The sequence below is a fragment of the Musca autumnalis genome, unplaced genomic scaffold, assembly GCF_047663935.1.
Source record: "Musca autumnalis isolate F117 unplaced genomic scaffold, ASM4766393v1 scaffold_5, whole genome shotgun sequence".
Taxonomy (NCBI): domain Eukaryota; kingdom Metazoa; phylum Arthropoda; class Insecta; order Diptera; family Muscidae; genus Musca; species Musca autumnalis.
This window is the reverse complement of record NW_027412088.1, coordinates 52,241,985-52,265,009: the sequence shown is the minus strand read 5'-3', so window position 1 is coordinate 52,265,009 and position 23,025 is coordinate 52,241,985. Positions and strand designations below refer to the sequence as shown.

At 33.7% G+C, this 23,025-nt stretch overlaps 1 protein-coding gene across 6 annotated transcripts in view; it reads right to left on the bottom strand.

The window, feature by feature from the left end:
• LOC141387542 (glycogen debranching enzyme) overlaps window positions 1-22,670 on the bottom strand; it is a 44,273-nt gene extending 21,603 nt beyond the window's left edge. Inside the window, exons 1-2 of one of the 6 annotated variants that reach the window (XM_073957416.1) lie at window positions 22,239-22,654; window positions 7,158-7,586 (exon numbers count right to left, since the gene is read on the bottom strand). In XM_073957416.1, the coding sequence (XP_073813517.1) occupies window positions 7,158-7,562 (405 nt within the window). In that variant the 5' untranslated portion in view covers window positions 7,563-7,586; window positions 22,239-22,654. Of the gene's footprint in view, window positions 1-794; window positions 1,616-7,157; window positions 7,587-21,899 lie in introns of those variants that run through there. The other 5 variants (XM_073957419.1, XM_073957418.1, XM_073957421.1 and 2 more) reach the window with 5 other exon arrangements.
• Between the last annotated feature and the right edge of the window lie 355 nt (window positions 22,671-23,025).

The following is a 23,025-nucleotide window of genomic DNA, read 5'->3' as shown; positions in this document are numbered from 1 at the left end:
CACAACAAAGACATAAATACAACAAGATAAGACATTTTGTTTGCTATCATTCTTCAGTGAATGGCTTTTGAATTTAACATAATGTTATATCACGATATGGTGATATAACATTTTTTTCTTTTATACATTTTTACGTATTTAACCGAATTTACCGATCCAATTGACATGGAATTATTCTTGAATAGATCCTTGAATTCATAAATTTCGTTTCTGATACCATTACATGAAATGTTCCTCCTTGGTTGCGATTTTGAATTAACTGCAACCTGTTAAGGGTAATGTTTCTATACAAAGTTTCGTAAACATTTTTTTGTTGCATGCATTTTGTCATGTCTTAGTTGTATTTATGTCTTTGCTCACAAAGACTTTGAAACATATTTAAAAAAAAATTAATTTATAAAAATAATGAAAGACTTAAAAATAGGTGTGTCTTTTTACGTGATAATTAGTAATAATTATTACTAATGTTGCAGATTTTGACAGTTGTATAAAGGAAAAGTTGCTGAAAAAATGTTTCAGCAACATTTAGTAAGTAAAAAGACACCCCTAATAGGGGTGAAACATTTTTTTCAGCAACTTTTCCTTTATACAACTGTCAAAATCTGCAACATTAGTAATAATTATTACTAATTATCACGTAAAAAGACACAGCTAATGTCTTAAAAATCATGTTTGAAGACCTAATGAGAACCTTGAGAACATATTTTTTTTATAAAAATGTATGTTATAAGACTAGTTAAACTGTTTTTAATCAAATTAAAATAAATCAACATTTCTGTTATGTGTGTATGTACATTTTTATCATCCTTGCGAAATGGTTTCAAACGTTTTAAACAAGAAAGTAAACTCAAGCAACCACAGCCCATGTTGTAGTTTTTGTTTGTTATAGTTTTTTTCAATAGTTCTTTCAATGTTTGTCAATTATTTTTATTGATCTTCCAGTAATGATGTCGTCGATATGCATAGATATTTCTTTATCTAATAGAGATGTTTTGCAACACGCGTGTTTAAGGTCATCTTTGGGTATTTGTCATTTTCGTCACTTTCACAATTTCGTCTAAGTGTTTTTTGTTTTTTTTAGTAATTTATCAATAACTTTTAATAAAAAAAGTCTCTTGTCGTTGTTGTTGCTGATTTCGTTATATTATGTCATAATAATTCAATGTCACCCATGCTGGCGCGTAACATAACTTTCAATTGGAACACAATGTCATTCAAGTTGGAGGAGTGTGACAACAACAACAGTAGCAAAATTTCAATACGGCAACCGACCGACCAAAAATTCTCGACGACCTTTCAAATCTTGTTTCGATTAATAACTACCGCAGCGCACTGTTATTTGTGATCAGCAGCAAAACGTTGTCGTCGTTGCTGATGATGATGTTAATAATTCGCCGTAATAATAGGCAATTGATGCTGCTCCAAAGTTGTTGTAATGGCGCCACACATGACATTCGGTATCATCTGTTTTTTTTGTGTTGTTTAAGGCATAACTTAAGGGATTGTTATGACAATTATGTATTTTTTACAAACTAACCACAAATAATGTATTTTATTGCGATTTTTTGTTGTTTAAATAAAATGGCAACTTATAAATGAAAATCTAAACTGCATCTGATCACATTTCGAAGGTATTAATAGCATTTTATACTTGTTGTAATAAATAACGCTTTATGTCTAATTCGAATACCTTATCACAATGTAAGAAAGAAGGAACATTTATTGTTGATGTTATTCACAATTACACTGGACAACAAAGAGATGTAGGGAATATTTGACAACATTACGCCGTACAGGTGTTACGAGTACACATATAGGGGGAATTTATAATGCACCACACGTACAAGCCCTTCTGAAGCTCTATAAATATGGATTTTAAAGAATATGTTCAAGCACTTTAAAACTCTATAAATGCGGATTTTTAAAGAATATTTTCAAGCCCTTCCGAAGCTCTATTAACGTGGATTTTTGAAGAATATTTTCAAGCCCTTCAGAAGCTCTATTAACGTGGATTTTTAAAGAATATTTTCAAGCACTTCTAAAACTCTATAAACGTTGATTTTTAAAGTATATTTTCAAGCCCTTCTGAAGCTTTATAAACGTGGATTTTTTCAAATATTTCAAGACCTTCTGAAGCTTTAAAAATGTTGATTTTTACAAATATTTGTTCAAGCCCCTATGAAGCTTTATGAACGTGGATTCTTAAAGAATATTTTCAAGCCCTTCTTAACGTGGATTTTTAAAAAATATTTTCAAGCTATTCTGGAGCTCTATAAACCTGGATTTTTTTAAATATTTCAAGTCCTTCTTGAGCCCTATACTCGTAAACGTGGAGTATTAGAGAATATTTTCAAGCCCTTCTGAAGCTCTATAAAAGTGGGTTTTAAAAGATTATTTTCAAGCACCTTTTGGAGCTCTATAAACGTGGATTTTTAAAGAATATTTTAAAAGCTCTTCTAGAGCATTTTAAATTTGAATTTTTAAAGAATATTTTCAAGCACTTCTAGAGCTTTATAAACTTTGATTTTTAAGGAATATTTTCAAGCCCTTCTGATGCTTTTTGAACGTGAATTTTTAAGGAATATTTTCGAGCTCTTCTGAAGTTCTATTAACGTGGATTTAAAGAATATTTTCAAGCCCTTCTGAATCTCTGTAAACGTGGATTTTTAAAGAACACTTCAAGCCCTTCTAAAGCTCTATAAACGTGCATTTTTAAAGAACACTTCAAGCCCTTCTAAAGCTCTATAAACGTGCATTTTTAAAGGATATTTTAAGCTCTTTTGAAGCTCTATAAACTTGGATTTTTAAAGAAAAATTTCAAGCTATTCTAGAACTCTATAAACGTGGAGTTTTAAAGAATATTTTCAAGCTCTTCTAGAGCTCTATAAACGTGGATTTTTAAAGAATATTTTCAAGCTCTTCTAGAGCTTTATAAACGTGGATTTTTAAAGAATATTTTCAAGCTCTTCTAGAGCTTTATAAACGTGGATTTTTAAAGAATATTTTCAAGCTCTTCTAGAGTTATAGATTTTTAAAGAATATTTTCAAGCTCTTCTAGAGCTCTATAAACGTGGATTTTTAAAGAATATTTTCAAGCTCTTCTAGAGTTATAGATTTTTAAAGAATATTTTCAAGCTCTTCTAGAGCTCTATAAACGTGGATTTTTAAAGAATATTTTCAAGCTCTTCTAGAGCTTTATAAACGTGGATTTTTAAAGAATATTTTCAAGCTCTTCTAGAGTTATAGATTTTTAAAGAATATTTTCAAGCTCTTCTAGAGCTCTATAAACGTGGATTTTTAAAGAATATTTTTAAGCTCTTCTAGAGCTCTATAAACGTGGATTTTTAAAGAATATTTTCAAGCTCTTCTAGAGCTCTATAAACGTGGATTTTTGAAGAATATTTTCAAGCTCTTCTAGAGCTCTATAAACGTGGATTTTTAAAGAATATTTTCAAGCTCTTCTAGAGCTCTATAAACGTGGATTTTTGAAGAATATTTTCAAGCTCTTCTAGAGCTCTATAAACGTGGATTTTTAAAGAATATTTTTAAGCTCTTCTAGAGCTCTATAAACGTGGATTTTTAAAGAATATTTTCAAGCTCTTCTAGAGCTCTATAAACGTGGATTTTTGAAGAATATTTTCAAGCTCTTCTAGAGCTCTATAAACGTGGATTTTTAAAGAATATTTTCAAGCTCTTCTAGAGCTCTATAAACGTGGATTTTTGAAGAATATTTTCAAGCTCTTCTAGAGCTCTATAAACGTGGATTTTTAAAGAATATTTTCAAGCTCTTCTAGAGCTCTATAAACGTGGATTTTTAAAGAATATTTTCAAGCTCTTCTAGAGCTCTATAAACGTAAATTTTTAAAGAATATTTTCAAGCTCTTCTAGAGCTTTACAAACGTGGATTTTTAAAGAATATTTTCAAGCTCTTCTAGAGCTCTATAAACGTGGATTTTTAAAGAATATTTTCAAGCTCTTCTAGAGCTCTATAAACGTGGATTTTTAAAGAATATTTTCAAGCTCTTCTAGAGCTCTATAAACGTGGATTTTTAAAGAATATTTTCAAGCTCTTCTAGAGCTCTATAAACGTAGATTTATAAAGAATATTTTCAAGCTCTTCTAGAGCTCTATAAACGTGGATTTTTAAAGAATATTTTCAAGCTCTTCTACAGCTCTATAAACGTGGATTTTTAAAGAATATTTTCAAGCTCTTCTACAGCTCTATAAACGTGGATTTTTAAAGAATATTTTCAAGCTCTTCTAGAGCTTTATAAACGTGGATTTTTAAAGAATATTTTCAAGCCCTTCTGAAGCTTTATGAACGTGGATTTTTAAAGAATATTTTCAAGCTCTTCTAGAGCTCTATAAACATGGATCTTAAAGAATTGTTTCAAGCCCTTCTGAAGCTCTACAAACGTGGATTTTAAAGAATTGTTTCAGGCCCTTCTGAAGCTCTATAAACGTAAATTTTTATACCCTCCACCATATGGAGGGTATAGTTAAATTTGTCATTCCGTTTGTAACACATCGAAATATTCGTCGGAGACCCTATAAATAATATATATTATTGACCAGCATAAAATTCTATATCGATTTGACCATGTCCGTCAGTCCGTCCGTCCGTCTGTCTGTTGAAATCAAGATACAGCTCGCAATTTTAAAGATAGAGAGTCAAAATTTGGTACAAAAGTTTTTATTACTTGCAGGATGGTTGGTATTAAAAATGGGAAATATCGGTCCACGTTTTGATATAGCCCCCATAGAACGGTACCTCCCGATTTTCGGTATTTTTAAGGTTTTAGCTTCATTATCCTACCAAAATGCCTGAAATTTGGTACGTGGTCTTCTTTAGGGGTACAAAACTTTCCCCCCAGAATTTTGTCGGTATCGGTCCACACCTTCATATAGCCCCCATACAACGGTACCTCCCGATTTTCGGTATTTTGAAGGTTTTAGCTTCATTATCACACCGAAATGGCTGAAATTTGGTACGTAGTCTTCTTTAAGGGTATAAAACTTTCCCCCAGAATTTTGTCGGTATCGGTCCACACCTTCATATAGCCCCCATAGAACGGTACCTCCCGATTTTCGGTATTTTGAAGGTTTTAGCTTCATTATCACACCGAAATGGCTGAAATTTGGTACTTAGTCTACGTCAGTGGTATAAAACTTTCCCCCGGAACTTTGTCGGTATCGGTCTATGCCTTCATATAGCCCCCATGAGCCGTATTTTGAAGTTTGTGTATTCAATATTCCACCAAAATGGCTGAAATTTGGTATTTAGTCTTCAATGTGATATAAAACTGTTCGCCAGAAATATGTATGTCTGTACAGGTCCACGCTTTCCTATTGCCCCATTTCTGACTATAATTTGTCGGTATAGGTCCACGTTTCGATATAGCCCCCATAGAACGGTACCTCCCGATTTTCGTAATACTGAAGATTGTGACGTCAATATCCAACCGAAATGGCTGAAATTCGTTATTTCGTCTTCCAAGAGTTATAAAATATTCCAGAAGAGTATTATCAGTATAGGTCCACGTCTTCCTATATCCCCATAGAAGCGTACTTCTTGATTTTCGGTATTTTTTAAGTTTTAGCCACATTCTCTTGCCGAAATATAGGAAATTTGGTATTTAGTCTTTTTTGAGCCTAAAAACTTTCCGTCAGAAATTTGTCCGGTATAGATCGACGTTTTGAAATAGCCCCCATAGAATGGTGCCTCACATTGTTTTACCGGTGCCTCACTTTAAATGGAAATGTGGACTCTGAAACTACAATGTTCATAGATGAGAAAAATCAAAAAACAAAAAAAAAATCGCCGGAGCGCTTTTAAAATAAATTGCGATTCAAGATGACATTTTTAGGGGTACCAATTTGAACTTCTGTATCTCAATAACGGCCAATCTTGTAGAGAATTTTCATAGCTACAACATTTTCTTTAGTCCTATTTCAATAGGACTTGCGGTTTCCAAGCAAAATCGTGAAAACCTAAAATACCCCTAAAAATTTCAACATGAATCGCGATTTAGTTAAAATGCCTAGTTTCAGAATCCGCAAAAACTTCCCAGGTGTAAGCACCTTCCATTTAAAGTTGCTTCAAGAGCACCGTGTGTTATTAGCTTTTGTGGTCTTTGGTATGGCGTTGCAACGTTATAATTGTATACTCCAAATTTCTCTCGATAATAACCCGAATATTTAAAATAAACGGCAGAACTTCCGAACAAGCCCAGTTTAAGTCCGGACGCGGGTCATGTTGATATGATTAGCGCAAATACTTCTTTGGATTCTGAGTACAACAATATAGTTTGTTTTTTTTTTTTGCAGAAGTCCATACTTCTTTCTCCATATATGAACCTTAAAAGTTCCGATATAGCCAAGATTGTTTCTCATACGTTTAAAACCTTTTGGTATCATTGTAAAGCCTGCATTAAATCTCCTTTTAAAAAATTAGTTTTGTGCGTAGGAATTTAAGACGTTCACCTATAGACAGGGCCCAACAATGGCTATGCGGCTAAATCTCCCTTTAAAAATTAACTTATTTCTAGGTGGCCGGCCTTCGGGTAAAAATATAAGTAGGCCATTTGGAATCAAGGCCTCCAGGGCTTTACAATGATATCCATATTGCCCGGTCGGCTGTACAAATATGAGAACGGAACTTTAAAGGTCCATATGTAGGGAAGTATGGACTTCTGCAAAAAAAATTATATCGTTGCAAAAACATCTTTTGTCACCTACAAAAATGCTATTGAAACTTGTTGTTGTCTAGTGTTATTGTTAAATCTCTTGGTCACAGATGGCGGCAGGTAGATTTGGTTCGGTTGATAAGACGGACACACCACATCACATTTTAGAGGCGCATGCCATTATTCCACAATCACAAGTTGTTGGGTAAGAAGCGACGTTGTCGAAGCACAACAAACACCAATTATAGAAGAAAATTTTGCATATTTTTTGTAAAAAACAAAACATTTCAGACGTCACTGGCACTCGTTCATTTTAAGACATTACTGGATTTACAATACCGGGACAAACGCATCACTTGAAAACATGATCACTCAATCACAAACATGATGATAATTTCTTTTGTTTTGATTTTCTTTCTTTTGATCTTTAATTTATTTGTTTGTTTTTTCATTTTTTTTTTTTGCACATACCTCCTCATAACTTTTAGCTTTTGCCGGTTTATTACCCATTGCAATGACGGCTTTGGCATAGGATAGCTCTTCTTGTTGTTGTAACGATATTGGATTATTTACTTCGACGGTAGTGTCATCAATCGAAATATCCTCGATAACAGAATAATGTTGTCGATAATCTTCACTTTCCTCTTTCTCATCACTTTCTTTGACATTTTCCTGTTTAATCAATCGCTTCTGCTCTACCACGGGACCGTTACTATTTGGTTTGGCGGCAGGAGTTGTTGGATTTTGATCAACCTGCTGCTGGCTAATCTTTTGGAAAAGTTCGTAACCCCAACGGACGACATAAAAACCTAGGCAGGCGGTTAAAATCGTTGCAAAATTTCGAAATACCCATTGTAGACCGTCCTGTAGCCACATGATGATGGAGGATTGTTCCTGTTGCTGTTATTAATAAAATGTTTGTTGTTGGTAATCAAATTCGGCAGATTTATTTCTATTCGTTTTGCATTTCAAATGATAATGTCCATTAAAAACACATCGCCTTGTTGTGATGAGGAGGAGAATGAACAAACAGAGCCACAATACAATTAGACCGACAAGTTTACGGTTCGACAGTTGCAAGTCAAATGATTCCGCATACAAAATAAAATATTCTAAAGTAATTGTAGCAATCGAATCAAATGGGGAGGCATTTCGAACCAAAGAACAAAAATAACAGCAACAACAACAAAAACAAACACATAATCATCGTAGAAACAAATTAAAAGCTGCCGAAAGTGTATTTGTTTTAATTTTTGTTGGAATGGATGGAGGAGACAATCAACAAATTAGTCAAGAACATTATGAGAACTCAATTAGGTGGCCGTTTTTTCCCAACTTTCTAAAATAATCTGTTTCGTAGCTACATGGTTATATAATTTTTCTATGGATCCAACACTACTTACTAAAAATATTTATTACGAAACCCATTAAAAAAAAAACATTGTTCCACAACATCCCATACGGGACAAGGGAGACTTCTCTCATATCAATGAGTGCACCCCGATTCATATTTAAGCTCAATGATATGGGACCTACTGTTTATCGCCGAGTCCGAACGGCGTGTCTTAAGACACCACTTGTGGAGAAGTTTTTCAAGGCTGAAATACTCAGGAAATGTCGCCAACATTACTGAGGGGTATTTTGCCACCGACCTTCTGCGTGCAAGGCGGGCGTGCATACCATTACACCACGGTGGCACCCATTACTAACCCATTATTTTAACAAGGGCTTGTCCCGACAAATAAATGGTGATTTTTGCTCGGTAAAATAAGTAGTTAAATAAGTAGTCACAAAAAATAGTAAGTGGCCAAAAAATAAACATTTGTTTGGCGCGGCATTCCCTCGTTCAAATAATGTCTTAGTAAGGGGTTTTGTAATGAGTGTTTTTGATGGGCGAGAGTAAACTATAAATTCATTTTTTTTTTTGGTGACAAAAAATTATCTTTATCAACTGATAATAAAATAAAAAATTACAAAAAAATCTAACAATTAGGTCTAAAAAAGGTTTTTCTCATTATTATCAGGACCCCTAGAAGCAATAATCAGAAACTCGGCATATGTTTGTCCCCTACAATGTACATATGTACATATTTTTCCCATAGGAAATCGTCTAATTGCCAAACAAATTTCTTTTATTTATTTACATTTTGTTAAATATTGTTTATTTTTAATTTTATTTGCTGCTGTCTGTGTTTCAGATGTCACAGACCTTTCGATGATGAGTTTGCAAAATAAACAATTCATCGTCGACGACCAAAACCAATTGGTCCAATTGATGGGGTTTACAAATTCTCGTGACATTTGTGTTTGAACTCAAAGACAAATTTCGAAATGTTTGCCATCAAAATAGAAAAAGAAACACTCTTACTTTTTTTTTAAATTACACTGTGCAACATTTTTGAGCTAATCGCGTGCAAACAACTTCTGTCCAGAATTTTATGAAAGTAGAGGACCAATAGGCAAAAACCATATTTGGGTTTTGTTTTCTTAGATCGGGTTCGGTTTTTATGGCCTCATCTAAACATGGTTATAGATCGAATTTTTAAAACAAATCGGGGCTGTATCTCTGAAACCAATACGAATCTTGTTTTGACATTTGCAGCAAACTTGTAGATAAGAGCAAGAAGAAAATATTTGGAGGAATAGTGAACTCGAAAAAATGCATTTATTACCTCAAATTTTATAATATATCTAAAAATTCTATAATTTGTGTATATTTCGCAGCGTATCTCCCAAAATGTTAATTTCTTCTTAATGTTACCTTTTGAGAAAATATTCTCTGGAATGTAATACACAACTCTTCAGAACATTATATTGTTGTAAAATGCCTCTATCGCTTTGTTTATAGCAAATTTTTCAACAACAATTTGGTTAATATTTCAATAATTCATTGAAATCCCCAACATGAGAATAAACAGCCTGTGTGAACATTGTTTGAAATAAGTTTTGTAAAAGGTATGTTATGAAATACCCCTTAAACGACATGAAATAACCATTTTAGAGTTTCAGAATGTTCTGAAGAATTGAAGGTCACATTATTTGGAAAATATTTAGAATGGTTACTTGTTCAACTCCCAACAGTTTAGTTGCTACTGACCAGACTTTCAGAAATTATGTAAACTTTTCTATATTTTAACCAGTTTGATGCGCGAGATGCAACTTTTCCTAGTTTATCTGTTTGACACATAAGTTCTACTACTTTAGGGCTACAATACTGCTGAAGACTGCAAAGCAAAATTCTTATTAGTTTCGGAGATAAAGGTCCGATCACTGGAAAAAGGGCTCATTTGAGGTCGGTTTAGATGAGGCCATAAAATCTAAACCCGATCTAAGAACACAAAACCCAATTAAGGTTTTTGTAGTCTTAATATGGACTTTCAGAAAATGCCCATAAGAAGTTGTTTGCATTTCCAGTGTTGCACAGTGTTATTGCAGTAGAAACAATTCACATGATTTACTTAAAGTATTGTCGGTCTTTCGGCACAAAAATAACCTTTTTCAACTACCGCATAGCAATTCAAGTCAATGTACTTGTGATATTTGTACCTATTTGGGATTGCATAAAGTTGAATATGGTACAGATGTTGATCATAGGAAAAACAATTTAATTTGTTTGCCAGTCCAAGGTGGATAGAGGGAAAGATAAAGAAGATAGCAAGGTATCAATGATTACATATCATATGAATATCATCATGTATATAAATTTACATACTATTACGTTTTTTATCGTAACTAATGGTCTGTTCCACTACTGCAAGAATTTACTAATTTTTACTATTTTTCCCGATAACATAAAGGAAATAATGTTATCGTAGTAAAAAAATAGTAGCTTCTTGCAGGTTCTGGAACAGAGTAGAAATATTTATATAGTTTTTTATTAACATAGTTTGACTTATAGCTTGTTTACATTAGTGCTTTTTGGCGAGTTAATCTCCTGATTCGGCATATAGTACTAAATTTACACTCACGCTCCAAAATCCACTGGATTTCACGAAATCCTGAAATACACCCATATGTTTACACTTATAAGCTTCGTTCCTTTGCGTTAAAGTTTCTTAACTCAGAAAGCGTTCCCTAACCCCAAATATTAGTAAAACTTGAAGAAAAATTTAAGAGAGAACATGCCAAAACGGCTTTCTCTTTTACTACTTTCTGCTCGACGAATTTCGTGGTGTAAAAAGTAGAAAATCTGACAAACTGCTGATTTGACATTTATTTGAATATTAAGGCAGTAGAAAAAATAAAACAACGCGCAAAGTCAAAGCAAAATAAAACAAACAGAACAATTTGTCCGCCAATAAAGGAAGCAAACACGTTGTATTTTATTAAAAATAAAAAAGAAAATGTCCCAAAAAAGGATTTTCCCACTTTGCAACTTTGTTCTCCAAAAAAGCAATACAATTACGCTTGCTATTTCCACAATAAAAATGTTTTTAATTTTCACAAACATAAATCAACGAAAATTTTGAAACAGATGATTGATTGTTTTCAGGAAGAAGAAGAGTGCAAGTGCTTGCTAGAAGAAAGTTGTCCAGCAAGAATTTGCAAGCTCTCAGTGAAAGAACTGTCAAAATGTCTCTCTCGAATCGCTCTCTTTTGCTGCCTTTTTGCGTTAACAGACGACTTCCAGCAACAATTGGTACAAGTTGGTACAAATTTTTGGGTAACCAGACAGACTTATTCACTCGTAATTAAACAATTTAAGTATTTTGGCGCCAAAGCCTGATCTGTTGATACTATATATTTTTTAAAAATGGAAAATACGGATAGATTTCGTAAAACTTAAAAATTTTGATATTTTTAATTTTTGGTTGGAAAATCAGTGAAAACCTAAACACGTTATAGACTGGATTTCTGCGAAATTTAATCGAGGTGTCAAAGACAACTTCGTGACGGGAGTTAAAAAACAAGTTTATAACATTTGTGCACGCCTTAACCAAAAATGGATAAAAAATTGGAGGTCAAAATATCGTGTATTACAATTTGAAAGCTTATGGTTAGCTAGCGACACAGTATTTACGCTAGAACAAGGTAATGATACAAAGAAGAGAGGGTGCCCTAATGTGGATTATAGTGAAGGAAGAAAACTTGCTTCGGAAGTCTCCTATGAACACGGCAACAATACCAAGCTCTTGCTTTATGCCGCCTCTGTTTCGGCCAATTTGTCAAAAGAAAAATATTTAAACTATGTTCTCAAGGAAGTTCGGTATCAACCAACTAAAATGAGAAAACAATTAACTTCGACAAAAAAAATTTATGAACGATATATCCAAATCTGTAGGCCTATTCTGTAACTTTTAACAACTTTTGATATTGTTTAAATTTCTTTTGTTTTTGTAAAAACAATAAAACAAACAAATGAAATTGTTGTAAAATAAATATAGATGGGATTCTACCCGGTATTTACCCAAAACTTGGGTAAATACCTGGTAAATACCTTTTAAATACCTTTTCAGGGTGTTTATTTGGGTATTAAAAAAAAAAAAATTGAAAATTTTTATTTGTCAATCGGCTAAAAAATTATTTCAAATAAAATTTGGAACCGCTAAAAAAGTATTGTACCTGTATAAAATACACTAATCTATCTGATTAATCTGTTGATAAGGTATGCGTTAAAATGTGAAGACTGTTAAAAATGGAAAAATAAAATTTGATCGTTTTTAAGATGGGAAGACCTAAAAATGAACGAATATGGAAGCATTTTGCAACAAATCCAAGCAACTCAAAGGCAGTTCTTTGCAGATACTGCAACACGGTTTACAAATTCCCAAATGTTAATAAAATGGCAAAACATTTGGTCAACTGCGTCAAGTGCCCAATTACGTTAAGAAGTGAAGTAAGTGAAATGATTCCAAGTGAACAGAACACCCAATTGCAAAATTCGAACCACTACAGTGATGTTTCAAGCGCATCAACTTCCCTTCCACCATCAAACTCGAGCCTCAAAATATGCGATGACTACAAAGATAGCCTTGAAGAGAAACTTGCCAGAGCAATTATTGTATCTGGAGCTCCTTTTTCAATGGTTGAGCATCCACTTTGGCAGCAATTTTTCGAAGAATTAAATCCTTCATTTAAATTACCAAATAGAAAGACAATTTCCAGCAAGTACTTGAACAAGATATATGATGAAACTTCGAAAAACATTACTGAGCAAGTGAAGGCAGCAAGTTACATGCATCTACAGTGTGACGGTTGAAGCAATGTGCGAAGTGAAGGTGTAATCAACTTTTTAATCTCAAAGCCCGAGATGGTGTTTGTCCGAAGCTTGGCAACTGAAGACAACAAGCACACCTCAGCATATATCGCCGATGAGATTATTAAAGTAATGAATGTTTGCGGTGAGCACAAGTTTATAGCTCTCACTGGCGATAATGCTGGGAATATGCAGGGTGCATTTAAAGAGGTTCAAAAGGTATATCCCCAAGTAGTACCACTAGGATGTGTAGCCCATTGCCTTAATTTGCTCAGCGAAGACTTTTTAAAATGTCCCACTGTGAAGAACTATTTTTTACTAGTTATTGATATAATCAAAACTATTAAATACAGTAAGGTCCTTTCATGGACATTTGCTAAGATCTGTAAAGAAAAAGGATCTGGAGAACAGCTAAAACTCCCAGTTAAAACGAGATGGGGCAGTTATGCTACTTCATTAAAAAGCTTAGTGAACAGTAAAGTATCCCTTCAAGCCTTGGCTGTTCATGAAAAAATAACCCTGAGTCCAACAACAAAATCATCATTACTCTCGGAAGATTTTTGGAACACGTTAGACATCAATTTACAACTCTTCCAACCTATAGGTGAATGGACAACCTTTTTCGAATCAAATCAACACAATATACATCGTGTGCATTTTGCATTTAAAGACATTCGTAATAAGCTGCAAAATACATTAACAGCAACAAACGAAATTAATGATGACGAAAAAAAAGAATTATTGTCATCCTTTGATAAAAGGATGAAAAAAACGATTAAACCCATACATTTGGCAGCAAGTTTACTTGACCCCAATAGGGTTGGGCATGACTTAAATTCATCTGAATTTTTAATTGCGATGGAATTTATTCATGATATGGGTTTAAAATTTAATGTAAATGTAATGACGGATCTAGCAAACTATAAAGCTAGAGAGGATCTATGGTCAAAAGATTTTGTATGGAGCTGCGTACAAGAAATATCTCCTACTACATGGTGGAACAGTGTTTGCGTCACAAAAGAACTTACAATGATAGCGGTTCGTATTTTGACTGCTCCATGCACATCAGCAGCCACAGAACGCTCATTCAGCACTCACAGTTTTATCCACTCCAAAAAGAGAAACAGATTAAGTGCAGATACTGCTGCAAAAATATGTTTCATATCTCACAATTGGAATCTCTGCAATAGAGTGAAAAATCAAAGGTGTAATTCCCAGAAAAATATATGCCCTGAGGAGGAAATCTTAAATTTATCTCCAATATTGGATGAATCACCATCCACGTCCAGTGGTATTACCCACTCTACGCCTAACTCTTCCATAATTTGTATTGGGAGTGATACTGATAGTGACAGTGATGTTATGATCTAATATTGCAAAAATATTGTGTTTAAATAATATGTTTAATTGTTCATTTTAACTTGTTCTGTATGCCGTTTAAATGTACATTAATAAAATTTACTATTAAATGGACCATGTAATATTTCAGACTGAATTTTGTCCTAAATTACTTATATAATAGTTTTTACCCACAATTTGGGTAAATACCTGGGTATTTACCCATTTTTACCCAATATGCCCAAAATAATGGGTATTTACCATTTGGGTATTTACCTATTTCCCATCTCTAAAAATAAACAATGAGTAAAGTTGTTAAAAAGTTACTGAATAGGCCCCCTGAACCGATTTCAATATGATGTGTCAATAATGTTTTCTAGACCAAATTCCGTCAGACACTTTAAATTTCATCACAATTGGACATATGTATATAGCGTGATTGCTGCACGAAATACCTAAAATCGGGTGAAAATATATATGGGAGCTATATCCAAATTTGAACCGATTTCTATATAATTTGGCATACTTTTTTCTAGACCTAATTCCGTCACATATTTTAAATTTCATCGAAATTGGACAGAATTTGCGTGTTTGTTGCACAAAATACCTTAAATCGGGCGAAAATATATATGGAAGATATATCCAACTCTAAACCGATTTCAATATAATTTGGCAAACATATTTCTAGACCGAATCCTGTCACACGTTTAAAATTTCATCGAAATTGGGCAGAATTTGCGTGTTTGTTGCACCAAATACCTCAAATCGGGCGAAAATATATATGGGAGCTATATCCAAATCTGAACCGATTTCAAAATAACTTGGCAAACTTATTTCCAGTCCGAATTCCGCCACATATTCCAAATATCATAATAATTAGACAGAATTTTCGTGTTTGGTCCATCAATTACTCGAAATCGGGAGAACATATATATGAGAACTATATCTATATATAAACCAATATCAACCAAATTTGGCAGATTAGTTTCTGGGCAGATTAGTTTCTGGGATTATAAATATCTGCACGAAATTTTGAAGGTCTAGCTTGCCCCTGTGATTTTTTGCCTCAAAAACCTGTCAGTGCAGTATGCCAGGAAGCATGGACTTGTCCACGGAAAACATAAAATCGCTGTAAACAGGACCATATCGAACAGTAAACTGCACGTAAACACAAATGTTGAACTTTTGGAGATGGGAGATGTATCCTAAGGAGAGGACCGATATGGGTTATTTTAGAAGTTTAACTAAATTTGGACAAAATGTTAGGAGATCCAAAATTTGGACCAAATTGGTTTAACAAAATTTTTTGTATAATAATATTTTGTCCGAACTTCGTTTAAGTTCGGTCCACTCCATCTGGTACCTCCCCCACAAAAGTTCAACTTTTTTTTGTAAAATGTTCTGAACGATAACTCTCGAAGGGAGCAATCGATTTGGTCAAAACTTTGCACATCGCATTATTCCTTCCAGATATAGATCGGGTTCGAGTATGAACTATATCGGTCTACTCCTTCTGGTACCTCCTACACAAAATTCGGATAAAGTGAAGTTTAAGAGCTCCTCTTGGATGGCTTTGAAATTTTTGCAGTAAGTTGTCCTCGCGGCTCTCTTTACGACGGTCCATACTTCCTGATATATTGGCCTAAAAGTTAAAAGAAACCCTGACAGCACCAACCAAAATGAAAAATCAGCAAGATAATTCTCGCAGGGAGTTTCTGATTGATGCAGGCTTTGCACATCCTATTATTTCATCCAGTCATGTATGGTATTGTAATATAGAATATATCGGTCCACTCCTTCGGGTACCTCCCACATCGTAATGTGGGGCTATACCAAATCATTGACATACGGTACCTGCTGATTTTAAAGCAAACTCGTAATACAAAATCAATATATTTTATATACGGCACAATTATTGTGTTTTGTTCGGTTTTGATTTTTTTCTTGGTCAGTTGCTGAGGGTATTTCTCCGTCAGCACAGCTGACTGATACTTTCTTACTTGTTCGGTACGTTAACAACCAAACCATAGCTGTTGATCAATCCTACCGACAGCAACAGAGTTGTCAACTTTTATTGATACTTTTCATTCATAATTTTGCGTTTCAATGTTACCGATTATTGTCGGTAACTCAAAAAATGAGTTACAGAATTCCACTACTGATACTTCTTTGGGGCATAAAGACCCGACCACGCCTGCTTTTTTTAATATGTTATATCTCCAATACTACTGAACCAATTTCCATGAAATTTGCAGCAAAAGCTCAAGGTTTGCCGTTGTTATGTATATTTTATGAATTTCGGAGGAGGTGGGGTACCTTCCCTACTCCTTTATTTTAAACGTCATACGTATAAGCCAAACCTATCAGTTTCAGCATAAATTTTGGTAGACAATGGGGTTGTGTGTATACTATATATATTTGGAACCAAATTACCAGATCACGCCCACCTTTTTAATATGTTATATATTGAAAACTAATGACCACGCCCACTCCTTTCCAATACATAATTTTTTGAAAACTACTTAACCTAATTTCATGCAATTTTCAGAAAATATCCAGGAATGTACCGTGGTCCAAAATGCCCTTTATTTATTGACGAATTTCCGGGGCTTGCAAATTAATTTTCGAGACAACGGTGGTTGCGCCCCCGATCAAGAGAAACGATATATTAACAATTCTCCTTAAACGGTGAGGATCAACGGTCCATACGCCATGAACATATAATAAGTGTCAAAACATATAATAAATGTCAATAAAGGGTGAATTCGACCTAACCATTTTTTTAACTTTATACTTAGATCGCTTTAGGATAAAGACAGGGGACATGGACGATAATAAAATATTAATTTTTGAATTGTCAAGTCCATTCAAAGTTGTCATTAAAAATCATTACGCTGCTAATTTTTCAAATATACATACATACATATATTCACCACAAATATTTCAAAACCTGTTTAAATGGAGCGCATAACATCTTTTGTATAAATTCATTACGAAAAACCATCAATATCATATTTATAGTGTCCAATCACAACGACAATCTGGATAAAAAAAAATGTAAAATATGGCAGTAAAAAACAAGGGCTGCTAAGAATGTTATATTTTATGGTTACAGATTTCTTTTATTCAGAGACTAATAGTACGTTTAGACTATGGAGGATTTAGCAAATCCAGTCGATTTAAGCTGTAATGTTCATACAATATATGTCAAATAAATCGAGATAATGCTCTTAAAAATGTTATAAGTGTATAGTCTAACAGGCGTTTTTTAGTGAAAGTGAAGGATTTTGCTAGATTTGATCCAGTATGGAATTATAAAAAATGAACAGTCCAAAATTAAAACAAACAATTTCATCCTAATATATATAAATTTTAAATGCAAATTTCTTAAGAAAATGGTATACCTAGACTATGGTTTATTCTAAAACACATAGTGAAATTTTGTGTAGAATTTTTCATCTTTTGACACTTTCCGCCTAGAACCAAATTTCATGTTACTTTCACGTATCAACTCGAAAAAAGAAGGAAAAAATTGCATCAAAAAATTTGGAAATATTTTTCTGTTTATTCAGCAAAATTGATACTGATATTTTCATGATATACAGTATAGTTTCGATAATCCGGACACTCGTTAATCCGGACACTAGTATTTTTTACATTGTAGACTCGGTAATCCGGACATCTCATATTGTTCGTACCTCGATAACCCGGACATCAATATTTTTTCCTATCTTGAGCATTAGATTTTTATTTATTTCACTGACGTTCTTAACAATAGCCATTGGTGTATAACTAAGAAAAATTAAGTTTTTCAAATTTTTTTGTCCACATCTCGTCTTTCTGGCTAGCTACTGATGACTCAGTTATACAGTCAATATGGAATTAACTATTTGAATCTGTCGACTAATTTTCTACCCTTCAACCATCGATGGATGCCGATAAGCAACAGTATTTTAAACATAGTGTTGAGTAGCCTAGTTCCCTTAAAAATCGATGTTGGGTGTTCTTTTCCTCTAAAGGAATTAGTTTATTCGGCATCCGATTAGTGAGAAGGTGCCTTGGAACTGTGTATTGTATTTCAATTCTATTTTACAGTGCTTTAGATTTAGCAGAGTTGATGTGAATAAAGTTGTTTAGGCACCAGTGATTTAATCGACACAGCTCATTATTTACATCATCACGAAATATATTTATATTTTTGGGAGTACAATGTGAAAAGATCTGCAAGTCATCCGCATAAAGGTGGCCCTTCATAAAGGTTAAATTTTGGAAGATATCACTCATATATAGAGAAAATAACAGTGGTCCCAACATAGATCCTTGTGGTACTCCTCTATATATATCCAACAGTTTATTAAGCAAAACTTCGTGGCATATGGCATATGAATTTGCACACTTCACTTTTGGCAATGCGATGACCTTGGCACATTTCCATGCGATAGGAAAGGTTGAGGTCATTAAAATTGTATTAAAAATATGTACTAAATACTGAGACACTTAAGGAAATATTATTTTTATAAACTTTACCGGAATCATCGCTTCCAACAGCATTCGCTTTTATTTTACATAATGAATTCCACATCTCTTCCGCGTGAGTATTTCTTAAAAAAATCCATCCTGCAAATGTACATGCTGCTCTTGATACGCCACGGGAGGTGCATTTGATATTTGAGGTAAAACAAAGAAATCATTACATACATTGACATCTATTTTACACGCCTCTTGTCTATTGTCCGATAGGCCGACATTTTTAAGCTCTGACCATAACAGCTTGGATGAAGAGACAGACAATATTTTATGGAAGTATTTTTTCCTTTCTCTGCGCATTACTCTCTTTAGCCGATTCCTGAATTTGCAAAATATTCTCCAATTATCAGAGGTTCTACTGTTAACATAAGATGCATATGCAAAATCACATATTTCTTTCGCAAACACAACGTGTGAAATGTTAGTCCAGTCAGTATTATTCTTTTGGTGTATTGTCTTTAGAGGAACGTTGTTATTAAATACTTCGAGGACATTCTCATTAAATAACTCAACTTGTATGTTAGGATCATTAGAGTTGTAAATTCCCTGAAAATTGCAATATTCCAAGTCACGGATACAAGCATTGATGTCAAGTTTGGAATAATCACGAATTACAAAGGAGCGTTCAGTTTCGACCTTTTCTAGTTTATAAGAAATGTAAATAGCAGCATGATGGGAATTCAATGCAGGAAAAAGGAATTGGCCTTTCTGAATTACTGAGTTGGAATCAATAAGAGAACACCTTTCTCCTGTAACGCTGAAGTGAGTCGGCAATGAGTTATGAACAATTTCAAGGTTATACTGTGAGCAAAAATTCCTAATCATGTCACTGTGTTCAAAAATGTTTATATTGAAGTCGCCAGTCAGAATAATATTTTTAAACCGCTCAGCAATAACGGATTCACAACCGTTGTGACCGTTTGGAATAAATTCAGATGAAGTCCGACTTTAACCTAAAACGTGTTTTTCATATTTAACGATTCCTGGCGATTGATAAACCGCATGAGGGTTAAAATTTGTAACAAAAATATTTCCCACATCTTCCTCAGTGAAGTTGCCAAAGACACTATATACATTAAAGTGCAAGGATTCCAAGAAATCTTAACTCGAATATTTCGAAAAAAAAAAACTAGAAATTGGCGGAACTTTCCCCGCCTACTTTCCGATTTAAACTTTAAAACGCCGATACACGTGTCTCATACTTTCAGTTCTACTTTCATAATCTACTCGGTTTTTCCATAATTTTGAGAACAATTTAATTTTGTTGCAATGTGGTATTAAATCATTAATAGTACGTTTACATATAACCGGATTTAGTAAACCCACTGGGTTTCAAATGTCAATTCCTTTGCGAATACTTCAAGTAAATCCTCATTAAGAAGGTTAACCCTGCAAAAGGCTATAATATAAACATGGCCTAAGTCACACACGAAACATTAAAAGTTCGCAAAACTTATCAAATGTGGCATTTCCCAAGATTTTTTGGTCATAGTCACTTGCAGATCCTGACTAATTAGAGATGCATGCATCATATATGGTCTGTTCCTTTACTTTTGAAAATGGTAAAACTGCCAAAAGTAGCAAAAGTTGTAATCTACTTCCATATGATTTGTATGGTGTCTGAAGTTAAGGAACGCTTTTCGAGTAAAAAGTTGTAAAACTTGAAGATTCTTGCACGTAAAGGAACAGAGCTATAATTGATTAAAAAATTAACATACAACTATTTCAAGGACCAGCAACGAAGACCGGGTCGGCTAGGCAGGAATAAAAGATTTGAGGCTTGGGGTACGCAGCTCGCGTCTCATTCTCATATTTTCCGATTTAGATAAGTTTTACACAGTTTTGACTGGACTTTCGGCATGATTTTGATTTACAATCTTTACAATGGCCCGCATTTCCGTTACAAATACTCCAATACAGGGATGTCTATTTTGGTGAGATATTCAATTGAGACTAAGCTTGAAATTTGATTTTTATTGCCAGTTTTCTGATGTCATCTGAAGTCTTTTGGGTCATTATACCCTCCGATGTGGGGATGGTATTATAAATTCGTTTTGGCTCAAAAGTGTGTAACACATCGAAAAGTCGATCTGGCTACGTGTGTCCGTACGTCCATCTGAACATTCTAACCACGCTGTGGCGCAATTTTGAGGAAGAAGCCTATTGATTTTAGCGATGTTCTGATAACATTCAGGAATAGTCGGAATAGGGAAAAATATGTTGGGCAATAAATAGCCAACATAATATATCTCCGCTTCTAATAGGGATATTCAAAAATGGAAATGAACGTGGAAAATCTCACCTTTACAATGATGCAAAGTAGGTTATGGTGGGTAGCTAGTCAAACAACAGAGATATCTATTCTGTGGAATTTTGTTTTCATGGCGGATATCTCTACTTCTGTTGGACGTATTCCAAGAGAAAAAACTTAAGCAAAATATTAGACCTTGGTTCAGTCAGCTTTAAGTATCCGGTGTTAAAATCCAGCCTGGGTGAATAACTTTAATAAATCCCTAAAATAATGTTCAATCCTTGAATAGTTTTTGCTCAGGGGCAGAGGTGTATTGTGTCACATAGTAGGCCCGTTCCGGCAATAGCCTTTTCTTATTTGGAGCATATTTTTAATTTATATTAGGAAAAATAGATTTGTATACTTATTTTCATGCTAAAATTTTGATTTGTGGAATCGTATTTGTGGTCCTACGTTTCTTTTTTCGATGTTTGGTTTTATGGTACATTTTGGATTCAACGTGTTTTGGGATAAGAATGCTAAATACCACTTTGCCACTCCTTTTTCTTATAAGAGTTCTTTAAGATATTATGCGAATTTTTTGTCATAGAAAATATACGAGTCATAATTTTTGTTGCACAGTGTTACTAATCATAACAATTGATAAGAATTTATCAATTTTGTTATTGTTATTATTTCAAGTTCAGATCAGTGCATAAAGAACTGCATTCATCTTGACAACAAACAATTCGAGAGAGAAGGAGAGAGCAGATGCACGCATATTACACACACTCTCAGCTTTAAATGCATTTTGAAAATGCAATAGGACGGCGGCATTTGGTACTCTTTTTTGAGTTGATTTGTAACTAATTGCGCTTCGAATCAAAATGTAAGGTTATAAACGTCAACGTATTGCACAAACCCGTTATATTCATGAAGGTGGTGTAACATTTAAAAACAGCTGCACAGGTGGATGCAATGCATTCAAATATTGTAACTTGAAGAAACTTTCACAGTTCACTTTGTTAGTTGACACAAATAAAATTAATCACATTTTAAAAATAAATAAAAAATAAGACATTTGTAGCTAATATTGGTCACATAAGAATTCCATGCGAATGAGATACACATTTTTTCTTTATTTGATTTATTTTTGTTCACTTCAAAATTGTTTATTTTTATTGTTTTATTTTGAATATCTATTTTTAAATTTTAGTTTATTATTATTATTTTTATTCCAAAATATTCTGGAGCAATTTACCTAAACACTTTTTAAACTTTTTTTGTTGGGAAATTTATGCGTTCAAGCAGGAATCGTTTTTAAAATGAACAAAATTCTTGGCTTCGCAACTTTTCAAGGTGACCTTTCGAGCAGAGGAAATAAAATGTATTGCCTCTATTCGGATGAAACACTTTTATGCTTTTGAATGGGGACGCGATGCGGACGACAACCAGAATAATCAAACAACCACTCAACCAACCGACCACTCGCGGTGCCGTGTATAACAAAACTATACTCACAACGAAAGCAGAAACAGCTGTTCTTCTTATGTTGTGGCAGCTTTCCCCAAATTCATATTCTGATTACAGTTCTCTTTTTCTCCCAAGCGGATAGAATATTTATGCGGCCCACTTGGACGCCGCCACTTTGTTTTGAATTGAATTTTGTTTTTATTCGTTCGTTCGTAGTGGCGTATCTTATAGATTGTTTTGATGACGTCACACATTTGTCATATGGAGAGACAGATAAAATCATATGTTTTTCAATAAAGCCGGCAGTGTTTGTAAACAAAAAATGGTTGCTCCCTTGAAAATGAAAGTTCTCGTTCCTCTCTATACTATGATAACCACAACCGGTTTACATTGGTGGAGGATTCTCGTGAGAATTTTTCATTGTGCTTCTTATTCATGTTTATAAATGGAGAGCATAAGAAATATATAGCTTTTTTAAAAAAAGCTCGTCACAGTGTTGTATTTGTCGCGAAAAAATAGTGTTATCAATTCCCCATTTTGAAAAATCTTAAAAAAAATAAACTCGTCGTGGTACA